The sequence below is a fragment of the Opisthorchis viverrini genome (genome assembly GCF_000715545.1).
Source record: "Opisthorchis viverrini unplaced genomic scaffold opera_v5_379, whole genome shotgun sequence".
In the NCBI taxonomy this organism is placed as follows: Eukaryota; Metazoa; Platyhelminthes; class Trematoda; order Opisthorchiida; family Opisthorchiidae; genus Opisthorchis; species Opisthorchis viverrini.
This window is the reverse complement of record NW_008752040.1, coordinates 60,965-79,934: the sequence shown is the minus strand read 5'-3', so window position 1 is coordinate 79,934 and position 18,970 is coordinate 60,965. Positions and strand designations below refer to the sequence as shown.

General features: G+C 44.4%; 2 protein-coding genes across 2 annotated transcripts in view; both read left to right on the top strand.

Annotated features, from left to right (window-relative positions):
* The window catches only part of T265_10563 (hypothetical protein), a gene marked incomplete at both ends in the record, with an annotated part of 34,140 nt that extends 25,582 nt beyond the window's left edge, over positions 1-8,558 (top strand). The window contains 4 exons of the mRNA XM_009176971.1: positions 1,386-1,708; positions 2,497-2,635; positions 3,477-3,605; positions 8,317-8,558. Of these exons, the coding sequence (XP_009175235.1) occupies positions 1,386-1,708; positions 2,497-2,635; positions 3,477-3,605; positions 8,317-8,490 (765 nt within the window). The remainder of the gene's footprint in view (positions 1-1,385; positions 1,709-2,496; positions 2,636-3,476; positions 3,606-8,316) is intronic.
* A 3,446-nt stretch (positions 8,559-12,004) lies between these two features.
* T265_10562 (hypothetical protein) lies at positions 12,005-12,903 on the top strand (the record flags this gene model as incomplete). Its single annotated transcript, XM_009176970.1, has 2 exons — positions 12,005-12,138; positions 12,729-12,903. The coding sequence occupies 2 exons, from the start codon at positions 12,005-12,007 to the stop codon at positions 12,901-12,903; spliced, it is 309 nt and encodes a 102-aa protein (XP_009175234.1).
* Positions 12,904-18,970: the final 6,067 nt, after the last annotated feature.

The window sequence follows — 18,970 nt, the reverse complement described above, 5'->3', positions numbered from 1 at the left end:
ATGATGATGATGATGATGATGATGATGATGATGATGATGATGATGATGATGATGATGATGATGATGATGATGATGATGATAAATGCACTGGAATACAACTTAAAAGAAATGATTTAAAAAATGCAACGTGAGAAAAGTGGACAAGATCAACAAAGAATACGTCCCTTATAATATCAGCCAATGAGGAAGAAGCTGATCAGTTTATCCGGACCATTTGATTTCAGAGCATCTAACGTCGCTTCCACTAACCCGTAACGAATTTCTCGATTACATCCTTACCGACGTACACTTTGGACAATATGGTTGCTATTGTGCCACATAAGGCTGAATCATACATACACCGGGACAGTTTTCTTTACAAATAGGGCATATTCATCTGACATGAGAGAGCAGGAGAGACACTACACTCTGGCATATTAGTGACAGTGAGTGGAGGTTTTATCAGTGGAATTAGGGCAAAACTATTGGCAGGTGTACACATTTTTTACGTTTTCGCGAGGTGGCGATAGATCATATGTGACTCACAATAATCTTCCAACGGTACTGTCAGCGTTGCCGTAGAATAACGGATTGACTCGAAACTCTAGTTAATGCACATTCCATCTGAATAGGAAGGGTAATTCCTGAACGTCCCTAGATGGACTTCGGACTATCATTGTCGAAATGGTGTGAAGACTAATCTAAGATATTCAAATTTAGGCATGGACTGTAATGCAATGCCTGTACATTCAGTTTTGAGCCATTCGGTAGCTAAGGTAAGCCACATTGTGCCTGTAAAAACTTTGGAGCAATCTAACACTAACCCGTTGTAAGGGAGTTTGACTTAAATTTTGAAGGACTGATGCAAGGGGCACTGTGTAGTTCATCTCTTGAGCAGCTCAGCCGAAAAAGCCCAGTGACAGAACCGCAATCATTTACCTAGGTTCTGGCTCATGCTGATCAACGTGCGGATCTATATTGTAGCACCGAGCAAACGAAAATGACCTGTGTTGACGATCAACTGGAACTAGAGCAATAAGAAAAACGTCACATCCATATAGCTTGGTTAATTGCTCCTTATATGTGGGATACATTTTCTAAGATGCCATGTAAATATAGACAACCGTGTGGGAGTAAATACTGCAACAACTGAATTCCATAATGAGTTCGAATATCCGACAGTTCAGTCAGCAGTATCGCGGCGTAATCACTGAGCTATTTCCAATCCCTAACCAGTAAAATTTATCTGATCACCGGGAGCAGAATAATATTTCAACCGGTGAAATAAGTGACAGGGTTGAGCAGTTGTAAAATAACAAGAATTCAGTTTAAGACATAATTTGCTCGGAAACAAACACAGTCTATGACTATTGTAGTCCACATTTTCCACCCTGTCCACGAATTAGTTGGCAATGCTGCAAGACACATCACGTCAAATGGAACTAGCTGTGACGGACCCAACAGCCCAGATAAGAGATCCAATCACAGGTGACCCGCTCCTGGATGATCCGGTCATATTCGGCACAGCGGCTAGCGGTGTACTGGTACCCGTGAAACGACTTCGAGAAGTGAGAAATCGGGAGCCGGATCCCACACAACTGCGAGTAAAGATTGACGCTATTCAGGTCCAGCTACTGGTACGAGAACGCAAATTGCTCGAGTGCGACTTACTGTTGCAGGCCGTGAATCGGCTTGTAGCCAACTTACAGGGTCAAGCTGCAATAGGAAGGTGAGTCACCCCTGACAAGTAACGTCTATTCCTTTGAACTGGCCACCCACACGGTTTAAAGTAAATGCAAGAGTTTTCTTTGAAGAACACTATCATCGAGCACTACATATGTTACGAAATTTCTTGACGCTAGGACACAGTGACGCAGGGTGCTAGTGGAATAAAACAATGCCGTTAATTTATGATATAAAATCACTGAATAGTTGATGCACCGAAGATGGAGAGGATCAGTCAGCATATTGTCGGCGCAAAACCATTACAAAGAGAATGCATGGAAGGGATCTACCTCTGGCTCATGTGACGTAGCAGTGGGTCTGTGGTTTCGAGTTTTATTAAACTCTTTCTGTAGAAATTCTTGGTTCGGGCACCTGCCCTATCTTCACCATATAGGTTCGTCAAGTCCATACATCCGTAGATCTGCGCTTGATCCACCAAATACTTGAATCTTGGATTTGATTTACCACCCGTCAGGTAAGACCTCAGAAAGCTGAAAATGCACAGTATCACAAAAAGAACCGCACATCTCCAAGGTACGATGAAATTAAAGTCATCCTGAGGGTACTCGGTCGACACTTATCTAATTTACTAGAATGTCTTTAACGGTCTACCGGAATAGACTTTCTACATCAAAATTTCTGAATTTGCTCAGTGTGTACATATTCTGGTTATGGGCACTCAACAATTTCCAAGTTGGTCATGCCTTTGATGCTTGTACTTTCACAGAGCGATCGAAGAAACTTACTTTTATAAACATCTTGCAAATCCTAACGAATATTTTATTGTTTCAGAGATACAACACTCAAACTGGCCAAAAAGATGAATGAACGCCACACTGATGTAGAACAGACCAACAAAAAAATGAAAGCAATGGTAGCGGAGTTGAACATGTTAAGGTCAATGGCATTCAACCTTGAACGAGAAGTTAAAGTGAGTTCGTTACAGTTAATTACAGAAAATCATCAACTTCATTTGAAGTGAAAGTGATCCAACAAATCCATGACATACATCGAAATCAACCAAATTTTAATTTTAACTCCTTTTGAATTAATATGCAACTATGGAGCTCCTCACTAAGAATGAAAATGCAGCTCCACTTGAGCAATCTTCGAGTTGAAAAATGTTAAATTTTCTTCGTACTGAAAAGACCCCTGCATCAATTATGTCATTCACCGCCTCCAAGCCGTAACCATTTACCTCATCTCTCCAAATCATCGGTGGACGAAACTGTGGCACCTATAGCAACTGACGACAAGTGCACGGCCTCTTAATATAGTGACGCTGAGGATGATGGCTGCATGGTTCGCCTAATGACTCCGCAACATAGAAGTGCGCCAGAATTGCATAACGTTGGAAAACCCATTGTTTTCCTCTATTCATTCATGTACCTCTTTTTCGGTGCCCTACCAGCTAACCCGTTATATTTTCAATACCATCGAGAAATTCCCTTATTAGGGCAGACACCATCTCATCGCTTGTGCTGTCAGCCGACTAAATGTTTCATACCTTGTTCCTACTAACTAGATTACGAAGAGGATGGAGGAGTGCGATATGTGCTAGAAGAGGATCTACACAGACTTTTAGGCTAGGTTTCAGTTAGCCTTATCAGGTAGGAAAGCAGTCGTCGTGTTGCGCCCGGCAGCGAGAGCCCCAAGCTTTCACCAACAATATAGATCGAATCTCCTCGGATTTTATTAGATAACGACTAATAAACGACTGATGTTTGAAGTAATGTCCAGTTATAAATAAATAAATTTTACTTCGTTTTTAGGAACTTCGAATGCTCGTGCTGGACATACATCGTTCTATGCAAATGGGCGACTTTTCCTCAGGACACCTGAAACTTATGTGGACAAAAGCACCGAAAAACAGAGAAAATGTAATGCAAAGACCAAAAATTGTGAGTTTTTGAATAACTAGAATAGCTAGATTTGGAATCAACAAGTTAATTAAAACATAAGCGTAAAAAAACCACACTGAAATCTAAATTTGATGTTCACAAACTCTGGTCCACCGTAACCGTGTTCACTGACGGCGAACTACTGGACAATGGTGGTCCTCTCTGGTGATGGGCCTCGCCTTACGCACGCTCGACCAACCCACCACTCACATTGACACATGGCTACCACTCCTTGCTCGTTCAGTAGCCAGTGTCCTAGGGCACCAGTCGGCCAGCTGATCCTTGTCAGAACGGTCGGAAGCTAAAGGACCACGTACGATCGGTGGCCCACTACAGAGACCCACAAACTCAACCATGCTTGGTAGACCTATGAAAGTTGCTTTCATTTCGGTAGACTTGTTAGGGAGGCAGTTACGTAAACAGTTGTCTCATGAAACACATATTATTGGGGAAATTGCCTCTGGTTGAGGACCTTAATTGTCGTACCACTGGAAAACAGTGAATTTGGTTTTAACATCCGTGACAGCGATGAGGATGATGCTGACACAAACCGTTGGGCGTTTGCACTCCTAGACACTGGATTACAACCGCTTCTATATGGGGGGGGTGAAGTCCGAAACCTCTTCAAAGATGGGATCATTACGAGGTAGGCAAATAACTTTTCAGAAGCCGGTCCGTAGGAGATTATCAGTTCTCATGTGAATCTCCCAACATACGATTTAGCTCATGCCCACTCTCCCACTACTTGCACATCACCAGGTTGGGCCAAAAGAGAGGTGTCTTGTGCTGTGTTGGGATAGTTCAACTAAAAATAGGTGATATTTCTAGTGTTTGAGACAACAATGGGATCAACTCTAAGTCACAAAGAAATCTCATAGCTCGTATCGTCTATATTCTATTTAAAAAGCCCCTTATTCTCAATCAGACGTATTCATTTCGAATGAATAAAACATTCGGAATTCCTTGACTTTGGCAAGGTTTTAGGCTTCAATAGCTTGACGATACTAACGATTTGCCCTTCACATACTTTCCATATATTTCCACAGGGTGTCTGAATCTCAAAGGGGATTCAGCACCCCAAGAGAACCTCTACAATAACATATAACCGTGGAGCTCACCAGCAGAAAAAACTTACACAATTATAATAAATATAAACAAAATAAGTAATGTAAAAATATATAATAAAAAACAAATTAGTTTGCAAATGATTGCATTTCGCTAATTTCGTACAAATCGGTTTCAAGTAGAACATAAGGTTGACAGAAACTGAGCCTACCTGATGAACCCCAAGAAGGGCAAAACCGGTCTTGGGCTTTCGACCAATTTTCAGCAAAGTTATGAGTAGTGCATCGTGAATATAATAAAAGTTGTTTTGAAACAGGGAGAAGAATAATTTAATTCCTAATCGAGTCTTGTTTTTGGTTCGCCTGAGCAGTATGATGGCCGTCCGAGTCGTTGACTTGATTTGATATACACTACTGATTTGCGTAAAGGGCTGCTGTTAGGTGGGGAAATTCTCTAGGGAGTTTGAGAAGCTAGCAGAGGGATTGCACATCTCAGTGCCAACCAACTTGTTTTAGACATTATTTGCATGAACTGTGACGAGGGTAATTCCCAGGACCATTAAAGTTATTTTGTCTGAGATAACCGGTTGATTATGCAAGTCCCTGTTTTCACGGTGGTCTTTATGGTGTACCTTAATACCGATAAGTCTTGGGGGGGGGTATTCTTTTTTAGAGCCTGATACTGAATAGTCGGGCAGCTTTCTTCGCGAGTACGATAACTTGTTGGCTCTGTTCAGAGCAACTGCCTCCTCCTAAAAATTTGTTGTTCCTAAGAGGGGAAAAGTGTCTTCCACGAGATCTGATTTCTATACCAGCACAGCCTACACGCCCTGAGCGAAGTGTGCAAGCGCGGAAGATCTCTGTTCGGGAACCGCCTAATAAATAGGTGCGTAGATGTCTCGTCCATAGTTATCACTAACGTCGGACCCGGCTATGGTAACCCGTTGGGCGTGTCAAGGGATTCCAATCCATACGATGCTAACTGCCAGTCAATAATACTTCCGCATGTACGCCACACCTAAATCTTAAGGTGTCGTGAGACAGTGGTGCCCTCCAAATACATTCGAATGCTAAAACATCTTCCCAGTTTCGCATACATCAAGGCCATTGATGTTTTCTTCCTAGCTTTCAGAAATTCAAACGCTATGATCCAGAATGCATTGCCCCCACTTTTCAAAACGGCTTAGTGTTCATCATAGCCCAGATAAAGCAAAACCAGAGTATGCTTACATCCCGAAGGCTAGTCGTGATTCTTTTATAAAACAAGGTGTGAACAAGTAAGGGCGGCTGGAGGATCAGTAAAGCTCTAGTGAACAACGTTATCGAAGACAAGTAACGTGTACTTCTAAGAGGGTCTTTGGGGTAGGTTTCGAAGCTTCTGACAGCTTACAAGCTGTTGGCAGTAGAATGAACAGAGGAACACAGAAATTTGTTTTTACGAAACTCTTATTTGAACAGCCCGACCTAAATCTGTCACATTGACGTGGTAGTCAGGCTTCAGTGCTGCTGCTACACCAGCTGGAACTTTTTTCCACAGGTGTCAACCATACCAGGAAAGTCAAGGGATAGAAGTCAGACCGAAATCAGCGAGACCCCGTAATACGAGTAATCATAACACAAGGCGGTCTAGGGGGATCAACTCGTACTTCCCTCTGTGATAGGAGTGTGGAGGCAGTAACTTGTTTCCTCCAGGCGATCAGCGTATCTATATTCGTGGAAACAGTGGTACTACATTCCTCCGAAGAAGGACGAGTTTAAAGTGGTCGGCCCTAAAATCCGCACACTCCGATCACCCAACGGCTGACCTTGACAGCCTGTGCATTATTCAATACGGTCGAAATACCTTTAAAACCAAGGAGTCAGGTGCTGCTCAAAAGGCGCCTTCTCTTAGCAGCCGCATCGGGATTGAAACGGTAATTTCCTACTCCCTGTGCCACCTATGCCAGCCCCCTTCAGCCGATCGGGTCAGAGGCTATAGGCAGGGTGCCCGAACGAAACCCTACATTCTCCCACTGCCTTGTGTGTCACCCTGTTGAGTCAAAGGCTCAAGATGGGATACCTCAACCAAACCCCATTCCTCGACCTGGGCGACTCGGAAGTATCATTTGCCATCAGACCTCTTTATTCACCGATGGCCCCCCAACCTCTTCCCATCAAACAAGCAAACGTTGCCAGGTCACTCGATTGTCAGCTATCTGACGGATAGGACATATGCTCCCCATTGCATACTAACAAAAAAACAAAATAACACCTTACTAAATCCTCGAGCTCCTTTGTACATAGCAGCTTTTAACGTCCGTAATCTATGTCAAATTGACAAACAGGCAATGCTTGCTGAAACCCTGTTCCCCCTTAAAATTGATGTATTCTCTGTCTCGCATACAAGACCCAAGCGTTGTTATGCATCTCAGAACACCAAGAACGAACTCAACTCTTTCACATTTCCCCCTCCATGTGTCCGGTGATCCAGAAGCAGCAACTCGTGGAATATATGGTGCGGGAGTTGTACTCAGTCTCAGAGCTAAGCGCGCTTTCTGGATTGAGTTCTAGTGAACAGTCATTTTTGCGCCATCCTATTATTCGGTTCAATCAAGCTCAAAAGCTATCGACAAAAAACGGTACCTATTTGTAATGTTGGTGTATGCTCCAACAGACTGCAGTTCTGCTGCTAAGATCCAAGTGTGAATGGGGAATTTGATCGACTGTTGGTTTGATGTCTCCCCTCTGAAAAACAGGCTATGTCTACTTACTGAATGCGCACTTCACAGCTCGCACCATTGTGAAAAGCACACTTATGGTGGCATGGAGGTTGGAAAAATATTTCATTCTACGAGTTTCTTGGCGAATCACCATGTCACCGTAATTAAAACGTCGAAGATAATACGTTACGTAATACGCATTACTGATGTGTGGTTGTTTAATTCACGCAAGTATAGAAAGCTTGCGCGGATGCAGTCAGTTGAGTTTCAAATCCAAGTGACGCAAATATTGGGGCATTTTTGCCGAATGAAGGCATTTGGGGGTCGTCCAAGGTACCCATTGTCGCTTGCTGAAGATACTATTCGGTCTTTTAAAAAAATTGAAGCTTTCTTGAGCTCTAGCCAACAAGCAGTAGCCTAAAGAAGCGAATAAATAGGTAAACCTAAAGAGCATTACTTGCAGGATAGACCATTATGTATATATTCCAATGGAACCTTCAACAAGTCGTAAGCCAAAGAAAGCATTAGAAATACGCAGATTAAACACTTCCCAGGCCGATTCACTGTAACCGACCGATTCTAGTGCATTTTCCTTCCCCTGATTTAGTGAGAAATATCTCGCACACCTAAAGAATGTGGTTAGTAAGTCCAGCTTCACAGTCTTTCTAGCAGCCAGTCGTGATAATAACATGCCCAATTTGCAAGGAGGCACATGAAATAAGTAGTGGTGAAACAAACAATGCCCAAATTTAGACCAATCATCAGACCATTCGGGTACGAATGCTGTGTGACATCTCAGAGTCACTTAGACAGAAGTAAAAAGAATAACAATCATGGGTATGCTCTATTGAACTTTCGAATAAAAGTGATACTGCCAATTAGGTGTACCAAAGGTATTAATGTTAACTAAGCCTCCACGCTGATTATACACTATTACCTCCATTCCAGATACAAACAACTCCGAGATCCGAACGTCACAACACTTACTGCACACAAGAAGACACAGAAACCAAGAGAAAAGGAGAAACTGTTGACAAAACGCTCCCATTTGGGACTCCAAAATCCCTATCACAAACGGAACCTGGTTCTAAAAAGCGTCCTACAACTCCACAAAGTAGCTGACGCATATTTGGTTCAGATTTTGCCAGTTTCGTTCAGCACTTCAAGAAAGCGTTACAAAAATTGCTCTGAAACGAGGGTTGTCGTTATTCCAAACGATGGGATTTCGTTTGAAGCTTACAATGAAGCAAACAACTGCCAATTACCCTTAAACTACCAACAAAACTGTAAGTAGCACAGAAGGGAGAATAATTCACACGATCGAGCTTACCATTCGAGTAGCCAGTCAGCACGTGACCACGTGATGTGGATACGGTGACTGCGGATGAGTGGCGCTATGTCCCGTCTAAGTGCAGTTTACCTACGCTATTGCTAGAGTCATGGCTGAAGGGCTTTTTCTTTAACGGCTGACCGGGAAGTCACCATTACGGGTCCCTCTGGAGATTCGTAAGCTGATTACTACAGATGGTTCATCTTAAGGATGAAACAACAGTAGGGTGCCGCTCGGTTTTTCAGTGTAGATTTACTTCACCTACAGGATGAAACATTGACTGGAACAGAACAGAAAAGTAGAGGGTCATCCGGTGAGTTGTTGAAGCTACATGCAGTATTTCAAGACTCACGTGAGGAAGATAAACCACAAATTACTTCGTCTCGTCACTAACCGAGGAGACACTATCATCACGCAGTGATGACGAGATATCCGAGAAACCAATCGCGGAGATAGAACAGGTCAACCAATAGAGAGAGGTTGGTTTAATTTTGGCAGGAAATACATACAAACAAATGCTGACAACCGATTGTTATCCGTCGGTTCCTTCATTGCAGCATTACGCTCCGTACAGTTCAAAATAGGAGTAACTTTCATCTTTATGCGAATTTCTCATGAATTTCATTGTATAACAGCATGGATTTTGCCACCGGTTAAATTGACGTAATATATCTGACAGACCCAAAATATCTCGATCCATAGTACACCGTATTTTCTTATAATACTGCAATAGGAAGCATGAAGGTGTCATGTAACGATCAGTACACTAACTCTCAGAAGAAATCTCATACGTAACCAGTGGGGATGGGCGAAGTCTTTGCTGAGAGGTACTTCCTACATGACTAGCAACATAGTGGCTGCGGGGAAATCCAGTTGACCCAAGGATCTGATAACTGTGTGCTAGCCGTACTTCGAATGTGGATTTTAATAATTCACTGCGTGAGAAGACATGTTTCATTCTCGTTTAACAATGGCTTTGTGAAGGTCGTTTGACAGAATTTATCCAGTCAGCTGTTACCGAATTTCTAAACATGTGTGCTTACCATACTTAAATCGAGTATATCCTGTGTGACTGAACAGATATTTGTACCGGAGAAAACAGGAACGAACCTCTCTTCCTGAACTAATATCAACACAGGCGGATTTATCTCAAACTTTAAAATAACGCTTGTTGCATGTTTTCTTCGCTATGATTGTCTGCTAAACGCCAACGAAATGAACCCTGTTGCACTGTTATAAAAATGGCGTTGAATATGCTTTTCATCTAAGTCTCATCAAGGTCTGTCCAATTACTGATTTTTTGGTCATGAAAAAACTTTTCGACGCACGGAGCCGCTGCAAGATCGTGGGAACCAATGTACTGACCGCAACGCGCCTCCAAATACCATGAATTCGGTATCTGACGCACGGCTGACGGATATTTATGGAACAGAAGTCAATTGTTCTCGGATAGTGAGGAGTACCTGATGTCAGCACGATTGTTGCGTAATGTTTTGCTCTCGAATCAGCCCGTGCGTCTAGTCTGCTAACTGGAAGCTACACAAAAATGCGAGCAACTCACTAGTCAATGCCAAGTCATGCTAAGAGGATTGGAAAGAACATAATTCCATCAATACCCAAGTGATATGCGCCTTTTTTCTAGATCAATGAGGGACAACAAGAGAAAATAACGAAAACTGGTTGTTGATCTAGCGAGTACTCCCACTTGTCCTCGGCCGCACCACACCGTTGAGAAGGCAGCCTAAGCAGGTATTGTATTATTGACAAGGTGAGAATTGAACAGAATGACATCAGCGGACAGCAGACCTGCAGTTTGCTGGCTCACGAAAATCGCTAAGACTGAAGTTCAGTAGTTACAAGCGTTGGACTACGTGATTATAGAGATGGAACATCTATTTCTGAAGAAGAACGAACCCCCGTTTGCGAAGAGGCCTCCCATAGAGGACTAGCTGAGTGAATATCACTCCTTATCTCCTGGAAACAGTAATTCCCCCTGCAAGGAACCTTCATCTATGAATCAAATTGAGCGAGACTTTCGTAGTTCAGTTTTTTAATGTGAATCTCCCGCACTAGTTGGATTCACCAGTAAACAATCAAGAGACAAAAAATACCCATCGGACAAGTGGCTGAACGCCATGTCCGTTACCTCGTTGCAAAAAGTAGAATTCACCGAATCATGTGCGTTGGAAACGAATTAATACGCAGCATACTGTGGACTCACCATGTAACACAGCTCGCGTGATTCGGTCAACTACTACTGTTGACTACATTTAATGATCGCGACAGATCAAGCTTCCGTGCATAGTGTCCAAAGAACAAAAAAGCCTAAATCTTTCAATTTTCTGCGCACCCGTTGACCCTGAAACACACATCTTCGAAGCAATCCAAAGAGCAGGCGCTCATTCACGTTAATAGTCAAATTCCTCAAAGGATGCGACAGAACAAAAGTCAGCACATTTCAGGATAGGTAATATATTTTATTAGCTTCCAATGGAAGATAACCTTTCCGCGCACATCTCCATAGAGTATGCAAAATTTTCGCGGTCGGACTCAACCACATCCACGACTCCCTCCTACACTCTATCTACTGCCTCGAACAGGCTATTTAAGATATACACGTTTTCATATCAGATATTTTAAATGGGCTGATGACCGCATCCGTCTACACAGCAGCCGGACAGTCAAACAAATGAGGGAAGAACATGGCTACAATAACAACACCACATAGTTTGGAAGGCTGCAGCGTTGAAACATCTCAATTATCCTCCAGAAAAAGAGATTGGTGTTGGGTAATCCGGTACAAGAAGCAACCGCAATTTTCTCGTTTGATTCACTCGCATTTGACTACTTCCGACACATAATTCTGCCGCAAAATGGGTAAACGCGATTTCCGTTTCTCAGTCCTGTACTGTATAAACAGTGAAGCAAGCCAAATGAACCGTCTAGATAGCACCTTATCAGTGAACAACGTTATATGAACTTCTTGTCAGTAGTTACCTACTGACCAGTGCTTCATGCACATATCAGCAAAATAAAGGGAACCTACAGACTTCATTCGTTTCAAAGGAGGAGGATCTTTTGGACGATTTCTAAACACAGCCGGCCTTAGATACAAAATGAAAGGCTTGTTTAGTTGTATGTTCACCATTCGGATAATTATGGTCCTCAGATACTTCCACCTTGCACCACCATTCGGATTTCACAATAATCATCTGGTTTTCATAGTGCTTTGTTCATAAAGCAGACCGAATTGTTCCTTTCGGTTAAAATTGCGTTGCAACATCTCCGTTGCTCAGTGGGGAAAAAATGACGACAGTAGTGAACATGGTATCTCTAAATGATGCAAGTCAACCAATGTACTGCTCACCAGTCACAAGTCAGAACGCTGCAACTGACTTTACAGCACCACCAGTTGAGTTCGTGTGCACTGCGTATGATGAGTATGCCCCACATGGCAGTTATTCGTTAGATCAATGAAGTGACCTTCATAAAACTTCGCGATTTCCCACTAATAAGAATTGTCGTTAGTGAGCTCCATGCGAACCAAATTCAGGTAGATCATACAGTCAGCGAATGGTCACTTATAGCTGCGTGGAATGTTCGGCTTCTGTATTCTGAACAGAGCGGGGAAATTGAAGGGGATAGCTTAGCAGTTTTGTATTGGAAATCGCTCGAAACGATAGCCACTCAACGTAACGCAAGAGCAATTAACCTAACCTAGAAATCCATAAGACATCCGTGTATTCAAAACATCCCAAAATTAGGCGTCAATAAATCGCTTTAACCTTACAGATACGGTAAAATTCGATGACCATTTTTCTACCTCACAAAACATTCACACGGTTATCGGCCACAAGAAAATAAGGCTGAATAATCATAGTTACTTCGGGCTGCAGAGCTCAGTTCGTTGAAAGAACCCACGTATTTTCTGACGAAACTCAACTTCCGGTTCAAATAGGGTTGCTAACAAAAGACTGAACGTTCAGTAACTTCGACAGTCTATCCTTAAGTACGTGCTATTTCGCCACAGTTGGACCTGGATTGCATACAATACACAATTTGTCAGAATTAATAATTCTTCGACCACGAACGGCGTTATGCACAAAAATGCGCAACTAGGTAGACTTAACACTGCCAACGCTCAATTGGGTGGTCATCTAGGACTGCAGTCGAGACGCAAGAACAACGATAAACGCCTGCTGTAGTTATGTGCTAACCACAGACTGTTTATGTGTAGTACAAACTTCCGGAACAATCGAAGCTACTTGGCTACATGGAGCTCCCGCTCCAATCTCCACTGCAGACAGACCAGACCGCCATTAGCTATAGGTGGCGCGGGTTAATCACTGACTATCGCTCGTTCTGGAACAGGTACGTGGATTCAGAACAGTGCCAGCTCGTTGTTGCTTCTCGGTGCACCTTTTAGAGAGTACTGCGAGTGAAAATCTCTTGGACTCTGATCTCAAAAAGCCTATTATAGCCACCTTTTGAAGTCCCCTTCGGACAAAACGTTTTCTCATGTTGCCTCTGACTGAAAGGTGCTATCTGCAACCCTGCAAGATAATGGGGGTTCCATGTATGGAGTGATCCAACCAAATAGGCCTATGCACAGGTTCTCGAACACTGCCCTAAAATTGCTCGAAACTCACACAGGTATTCCACTTGGTCAAGAATACAATACCACCAGACCAACTATCGGACTTCAGGTGAAAAGGAGCACCTACGCGCATGGAGAAGCTCGGTAGGTGAAGAGAACTGAGACGGAGGAGAGTGAGTATATTTTTCCAGCTGATACGCGCAATTATCCCAAAGAAACCTCCGGTGAACCTAACACTAACTCATAACAACGGCTTACTTATCCTTATAAAACGAGCATCTGGGTCGAACACTTTCAAGACCAATGCAACTGGCTGATTGCAGTTGCTCGACCGCATTTCCGACCGGAAGCCTTGCGCAATGAACTTGGAACTCCCAAAGGCTTCTAAAATGAACGAATGTCTTTTGTCTCTCAAGCGCCACCAAGCTGCTGGTCCTGAAGAACTCCTAACCACTCTGCGAAAAATGAGTCAGTGTTTTTTAACCCACTCGCCTCCATCTGGGCGAAAGAGACAATGCCGAATGAACAGAGTGAGTCTATAGTGGCGTGCACTTCAGAAAAGGGTACTCACATTGTGTGGCAACCACAGAAGAATTAGCTTGACCCCAGTTGCAATAAATGACAGTGATGACGCGCCAAATAACGAATAGCCTAAGGACTGACGGAGAGCCCTCGTAGATCGTAAAAGCCCGAGGACATGGAGAACGCATTCGCAACTGGGAACAATCGCGTCCCGTTAAAGCTAATCCAGTCAACTCGTACGAGGGTGGCTGTTAGTGAAAGGAAATCCGAGAAGGATGTGGCCCAATTCGTTTTGAAGAATGGGTCTAGAACTTTGAAGGACATTTCACCTGGACCCATCAACTCAAACTCTGGAAGCACCAAATGAACCCGAGTAGAACATGGACATCAGGCGGTCATGGACAACAGAAGCCCAGCCTCAGTACAAAAAAGCAACCGCTCCGAAGATTCTGAATCCTCCACTCCTCAAAGGTGTCAAGCCTGTCGTGGTTAACCTAACGACCTTACTTCAAACTATCTGGAATGTAAAAGAACATTCAACAGAATAGACCGCCTCAAAAGGGTGCAAGGACATCGTGTGAAAACAACCAGTCCATCAGCCTAATGACCATAGATTCCAATTTCTCTGTTATTATCCTGCGAACGTTCGTCCATCATCGGAGAAGCCCGATTCGCGAGAATCAAGCTGGGCCTCGCCATGACCGGGTTGCACCGCTCATAGCTCAACCTCATGATAAAGATTGGAACAGCGTCACTCCTTCCGACGACCGGCACTAATGGTCTTCCTCCACCTCAAACCTGATTTTCTCCCCGTTGATATTCAGAACCTGGTAGTCTGGCGACGAAAGGTGCCCGTTCCAAGTTCTTGTCTCTCATGAAGGCGTCACATTCCTCCTCTATTGGGTGCGTGACGACAGCAAATTTTCCCGAGCCCAACACACCCGGTGGGGCCAGGCAGGAAAGTCTCGCTTCCTCTGTAACTTCATAATCTATATGCTGCTTGGGTCTTTTTACCTGTTTCTAACACATCGGGAATTGAAATTCTCCCGCAGAGCTCGCTCGCGGACTTACAGTACGTCATAGAAATGCAAAGTGTTCTCAGAAACACAGATAATTCCGCTGCGCAGTTCGGACTGCCCATCCCATCTGTAAGGTGCTGCTACAAGATTGGGTGGGACGAAACCCAAACTTAATGCTTGCAGGTGAACTGATTATTACAGTACATAAATTCGTTTACCCGGGCAGCCGTACAGGTCCTGGTGAACTGGAAAGACAAAATCACTTTCAGAACTAGGAAAGCCAGGGCAGCGTCTGTTAGCTTCCGGCATTGGCGGCACCAAAAGTGACATCAGTTTGACTGTCAAGGGTAAAATGCACAATGGTGCGGTCCACTCTGTCTACTCTATGAACAAGATGGGCGGCCGCTGCGCGTGGACGACTGTTAAAAGCTGTACGTCTTTAGCAATCGGTGCTTCCGAAACATTGTGCGGGTATTGAGAGAACATCAGATCAGTAATACTTAGGTGGTTCAGATGGCTTTCGATAAGGTCCACACTCCCTCGACAAATGAGCCGGCCGCACTGGTTAGACCATGTACTTGGTATACGAGAGGGCCGTTTGCCTCGTATAGTCCTCTTCGCCCAACTTTATATCGGATGGAAACGATCCAGAGGCGATCAGTGCATGCATGGACAACGAAGCACGAAAGTCACTACCCGTTAACAGAACCGCATTGGTAACTGCCATCTCCCCGGATGCGGACCGCGAAATGAGACGAAATCAAGGATTGGCGATTCTAACAGATACGCCGTTCAGCTAATAACAGTCTTGCATCAAAGCTACCGCCTTCACAGCGTAGCTCCCACTGTCTGCCATTCAAAGGCAAAACCATTAGACGTCAACAAATTGATTGGACCATCGCCTCCAATGTGTGGCCCTCATCGCCTTACTCTCCTTATTCTCTGTGAACGAATAGGTAGCAGCTGGGGTCGCAGCCCGGTGCACTGCTTGTGAAATGAAAAACTGAACTGGACTCACACACCCCTGCCAGACCACACGCTGTTCAGCTGGCAGTTTGCGTTACTCCGAAAAGGGAACGAAGAACAACACTCGTCCCGGTAAATGCTTCGGCCTGCAGGACATATGGCGGAGGCCCACAGCTGATGCTGCTAGATTGTTTCCGCGACCAAAACGCCTGCTGCACAACCAAGTACCAATGTTCTAATCTGAAGACACCAAGTGTCCGCAGAAGCCATGTGCCGCAAGCATACAACTACCCGGTCCTCAATGTAGCCTGGTACATACAACTTTTGAGACAAAATGACGCTACAATCGACACCAAATAGCAAACGTGATTCTAGCCTTTAGAATTCGTGCACTGACTTCTTCACACAGTTCCTTCAGAGTCAACACAACCATCGAAGTATGTAGAATCTCCCACAACCTCCAGTACTCATCCTTTCATGAGGCACGCCCAGATACTGCACCTTCTAAGGCACGATTCTGCACTTCGAATGTCCAAGTCTCATGCCGAAAGACGGTGTGACAGTTGTTAGTTTATTCAACAGGGATTGGGCCTTGACTGTCTTCAAAGAAGAGGATAATATCGTCTATATAGTCCAGAGACACAGGGTTCTCACCAGCAACGACTTCAACTTTGAAGACCTCCCAGCGTTCACCCAGTACTAAATCAGTGACGAAGTTGAAAAAGATTAGGAGTGAACATAGTTGCCACAAACTGCTTTTCGCAGAAAACCTCTAAGACAACTCACCATACACTCTCACACAACCCGAAATATGTGAACACATGGACCGGGATACGTTCATAGTCTCCTAGAGCATATCTGTTGAGCAGGTGTGATTAACAGCACTGACTGATCGACAGAATCGAACTCAACGCAATTACCACCTTTCAAAATAGGCACTATTACCGATCTGCCCCAGTTGTCCGGGGCGGTCTTTCTCCTCTAGATAGACGTGAATAAGCTACACAGGTACTACTTGAAGGTGATCACGACCGACAGCAGGATGACGCTTGAGTAGAGATGTACACTAGGTTATTTTTGACGATGAAGGAGGCTCCATATTCACAATCCCCCTTTCTGCTGAAGGTCTGTAGTTCGGAGTCAAAGTAGCAGGTGGCCAACTGAATTGTTGCTTGAAGTACTGTGCCAAACGGTGCAAACGATCACCTTTTCTGGATGTTAGAGGTCCACTTTAGTCCATGATAATTTAGCCGACAAAAAACTACAAAGGAGTAGTGAAACAGATCAATTGGAACAATTTGTGGACGTTTCCAGCATATTTCGTGCCTTCCATTTCTTCGGCCTTTCGGAACCACCAAACCTCCCAGTCTACAAGGGTACACAATTCCCCCCTGGTGTCAGGTTATATGCATCTAGTGACCGTTAACGTCCGACATCGGACCATCCGTCGGGCGTTCGAATGGCCGGTTCTGACAGTTCCGGTTGATTTCTGGGTGCATGAGCTTCTCGATGGTGAGGGCCAAGTGAAGTGCGTGTGCTTTGCGTAGACCTGAAAGGCCCAAAGAAAAGCTGCAGCGAACAAGCGTGTGGTCAGAGCTCACACAGGTATTCCAAAGGGAGCAACAGGCAATGAGCAACCATCGCCATCGATAACTGATGGGTTAGGGGCTGGCTTGTTGTTGGACACAACATTGGCAAGCAATTTCCGCTGTTCTGTGAATCGGAGCTGCAAAAGTACAGTCTGTGATCGGTACACGTCTGAAGCATGCACTCTCCGTTGTTCGTGTGTCGTGTCCGAACTAAGGCGAACAATCATAACGATGTGAGGGCTTCTAGTCTGTTGTGAAAGAACTCTTATAGTACCACTTGGCAGATTCAGAGAGTCTATCAGGTCGCAGGGAGACACAATAAATAAGGAGCAGTGGACCTAAATTTCTCGAGATTCTTCTGCAAACGTTACCAAAAGGCGACTATCGGCGGTCAGGATGCTTCCATTCAGCGTCTCAACACAATACCTACCCCGACACATCTCAATGCAGTGGCCTCCACATTGCCAGAGATGTGCAGCCGGAACTTGGAACAGAGTGAGGAGATAGACAAGTCAATTACAGCATTTATTTCCGCGATCATGGTTTCTAACACAGAATACATCGAAGTAGAAAAGTCAAGCGTACCAGCAAGAGTCGCTTGTTGTCCTGCTTGCTTCAGAGTATGAACGGTTGGGTAGCTACGTAGTTAGGATTTGGGGACTTGAAAACACACTTGGAGGTACTTAGGGTTGTTGCCGAAGTCGGACGCACAGAAGCTGCAGCTGAGCGTAACACATAGTGAACAAAGCGGTCAGTTGAAAACACACTTGGAGGTACTTAGGGTTGTTGCCGAAGTCGGACGCCACAGAAGCTCAGCTGAGCGTAACACATAGTGAACAAAGCGGTCAGCCCTAATGCTAGAGCCTACGGACAGAGTATTCAAGTTGACACGTGGTAGAATAGAGGAAGAAATACGTGAAAATGTAAATATCTGCCCAGTAATATAAAGCGACACAAAAACCCAGCGGATTCGAAGTATCTGTCCCACAACGTGAGTTCGAATGCCCACACGCGGTGTCACATTGGTAGTCATTGCACGCATACATATTGGTCTCGCTTTCAATCGTATCTCATTGTTTCGCTTCGATCGAAGAGCTCAAAACGAACTCAGATTCCTCTCATTCGCTTTCCGGATGCCTGATGATCCCGAAGCAGTGACTCCTTGTATTCAGAGTACGGGTCAGGACTGAATGCGCTCCTGTAGACTGGATTCCAGTAAATAGTTACCTCCAAGAGGTTTAGTTTGATCTGTCATTGCTGACNTTTCCGGATGCCTGATGATCCCGAAGCAGTGACTCCTTGTATTCAGAGTACGGGTCAGGACTGAATGCGCTCCTGTAGACTGGATTCCAGTAAATAGTTACCTCCAAGCGGTTCAGTTCGATCTGTCATTGCTGATCCGGCCAGAAAGATATAACCGCAGTGTGACTCTAGCAGGTAGAACATATGGCCAGATCGGTCGGTTAGATGTGGAAAGTGCCCATCGATCCGGTTCGTTCCGTCAGTCATACACCATGTACCAGGGGTTACGCTCGATACAGTTTTCGCCACGAAAAATGGCGAACCAGGAGATGTGTAA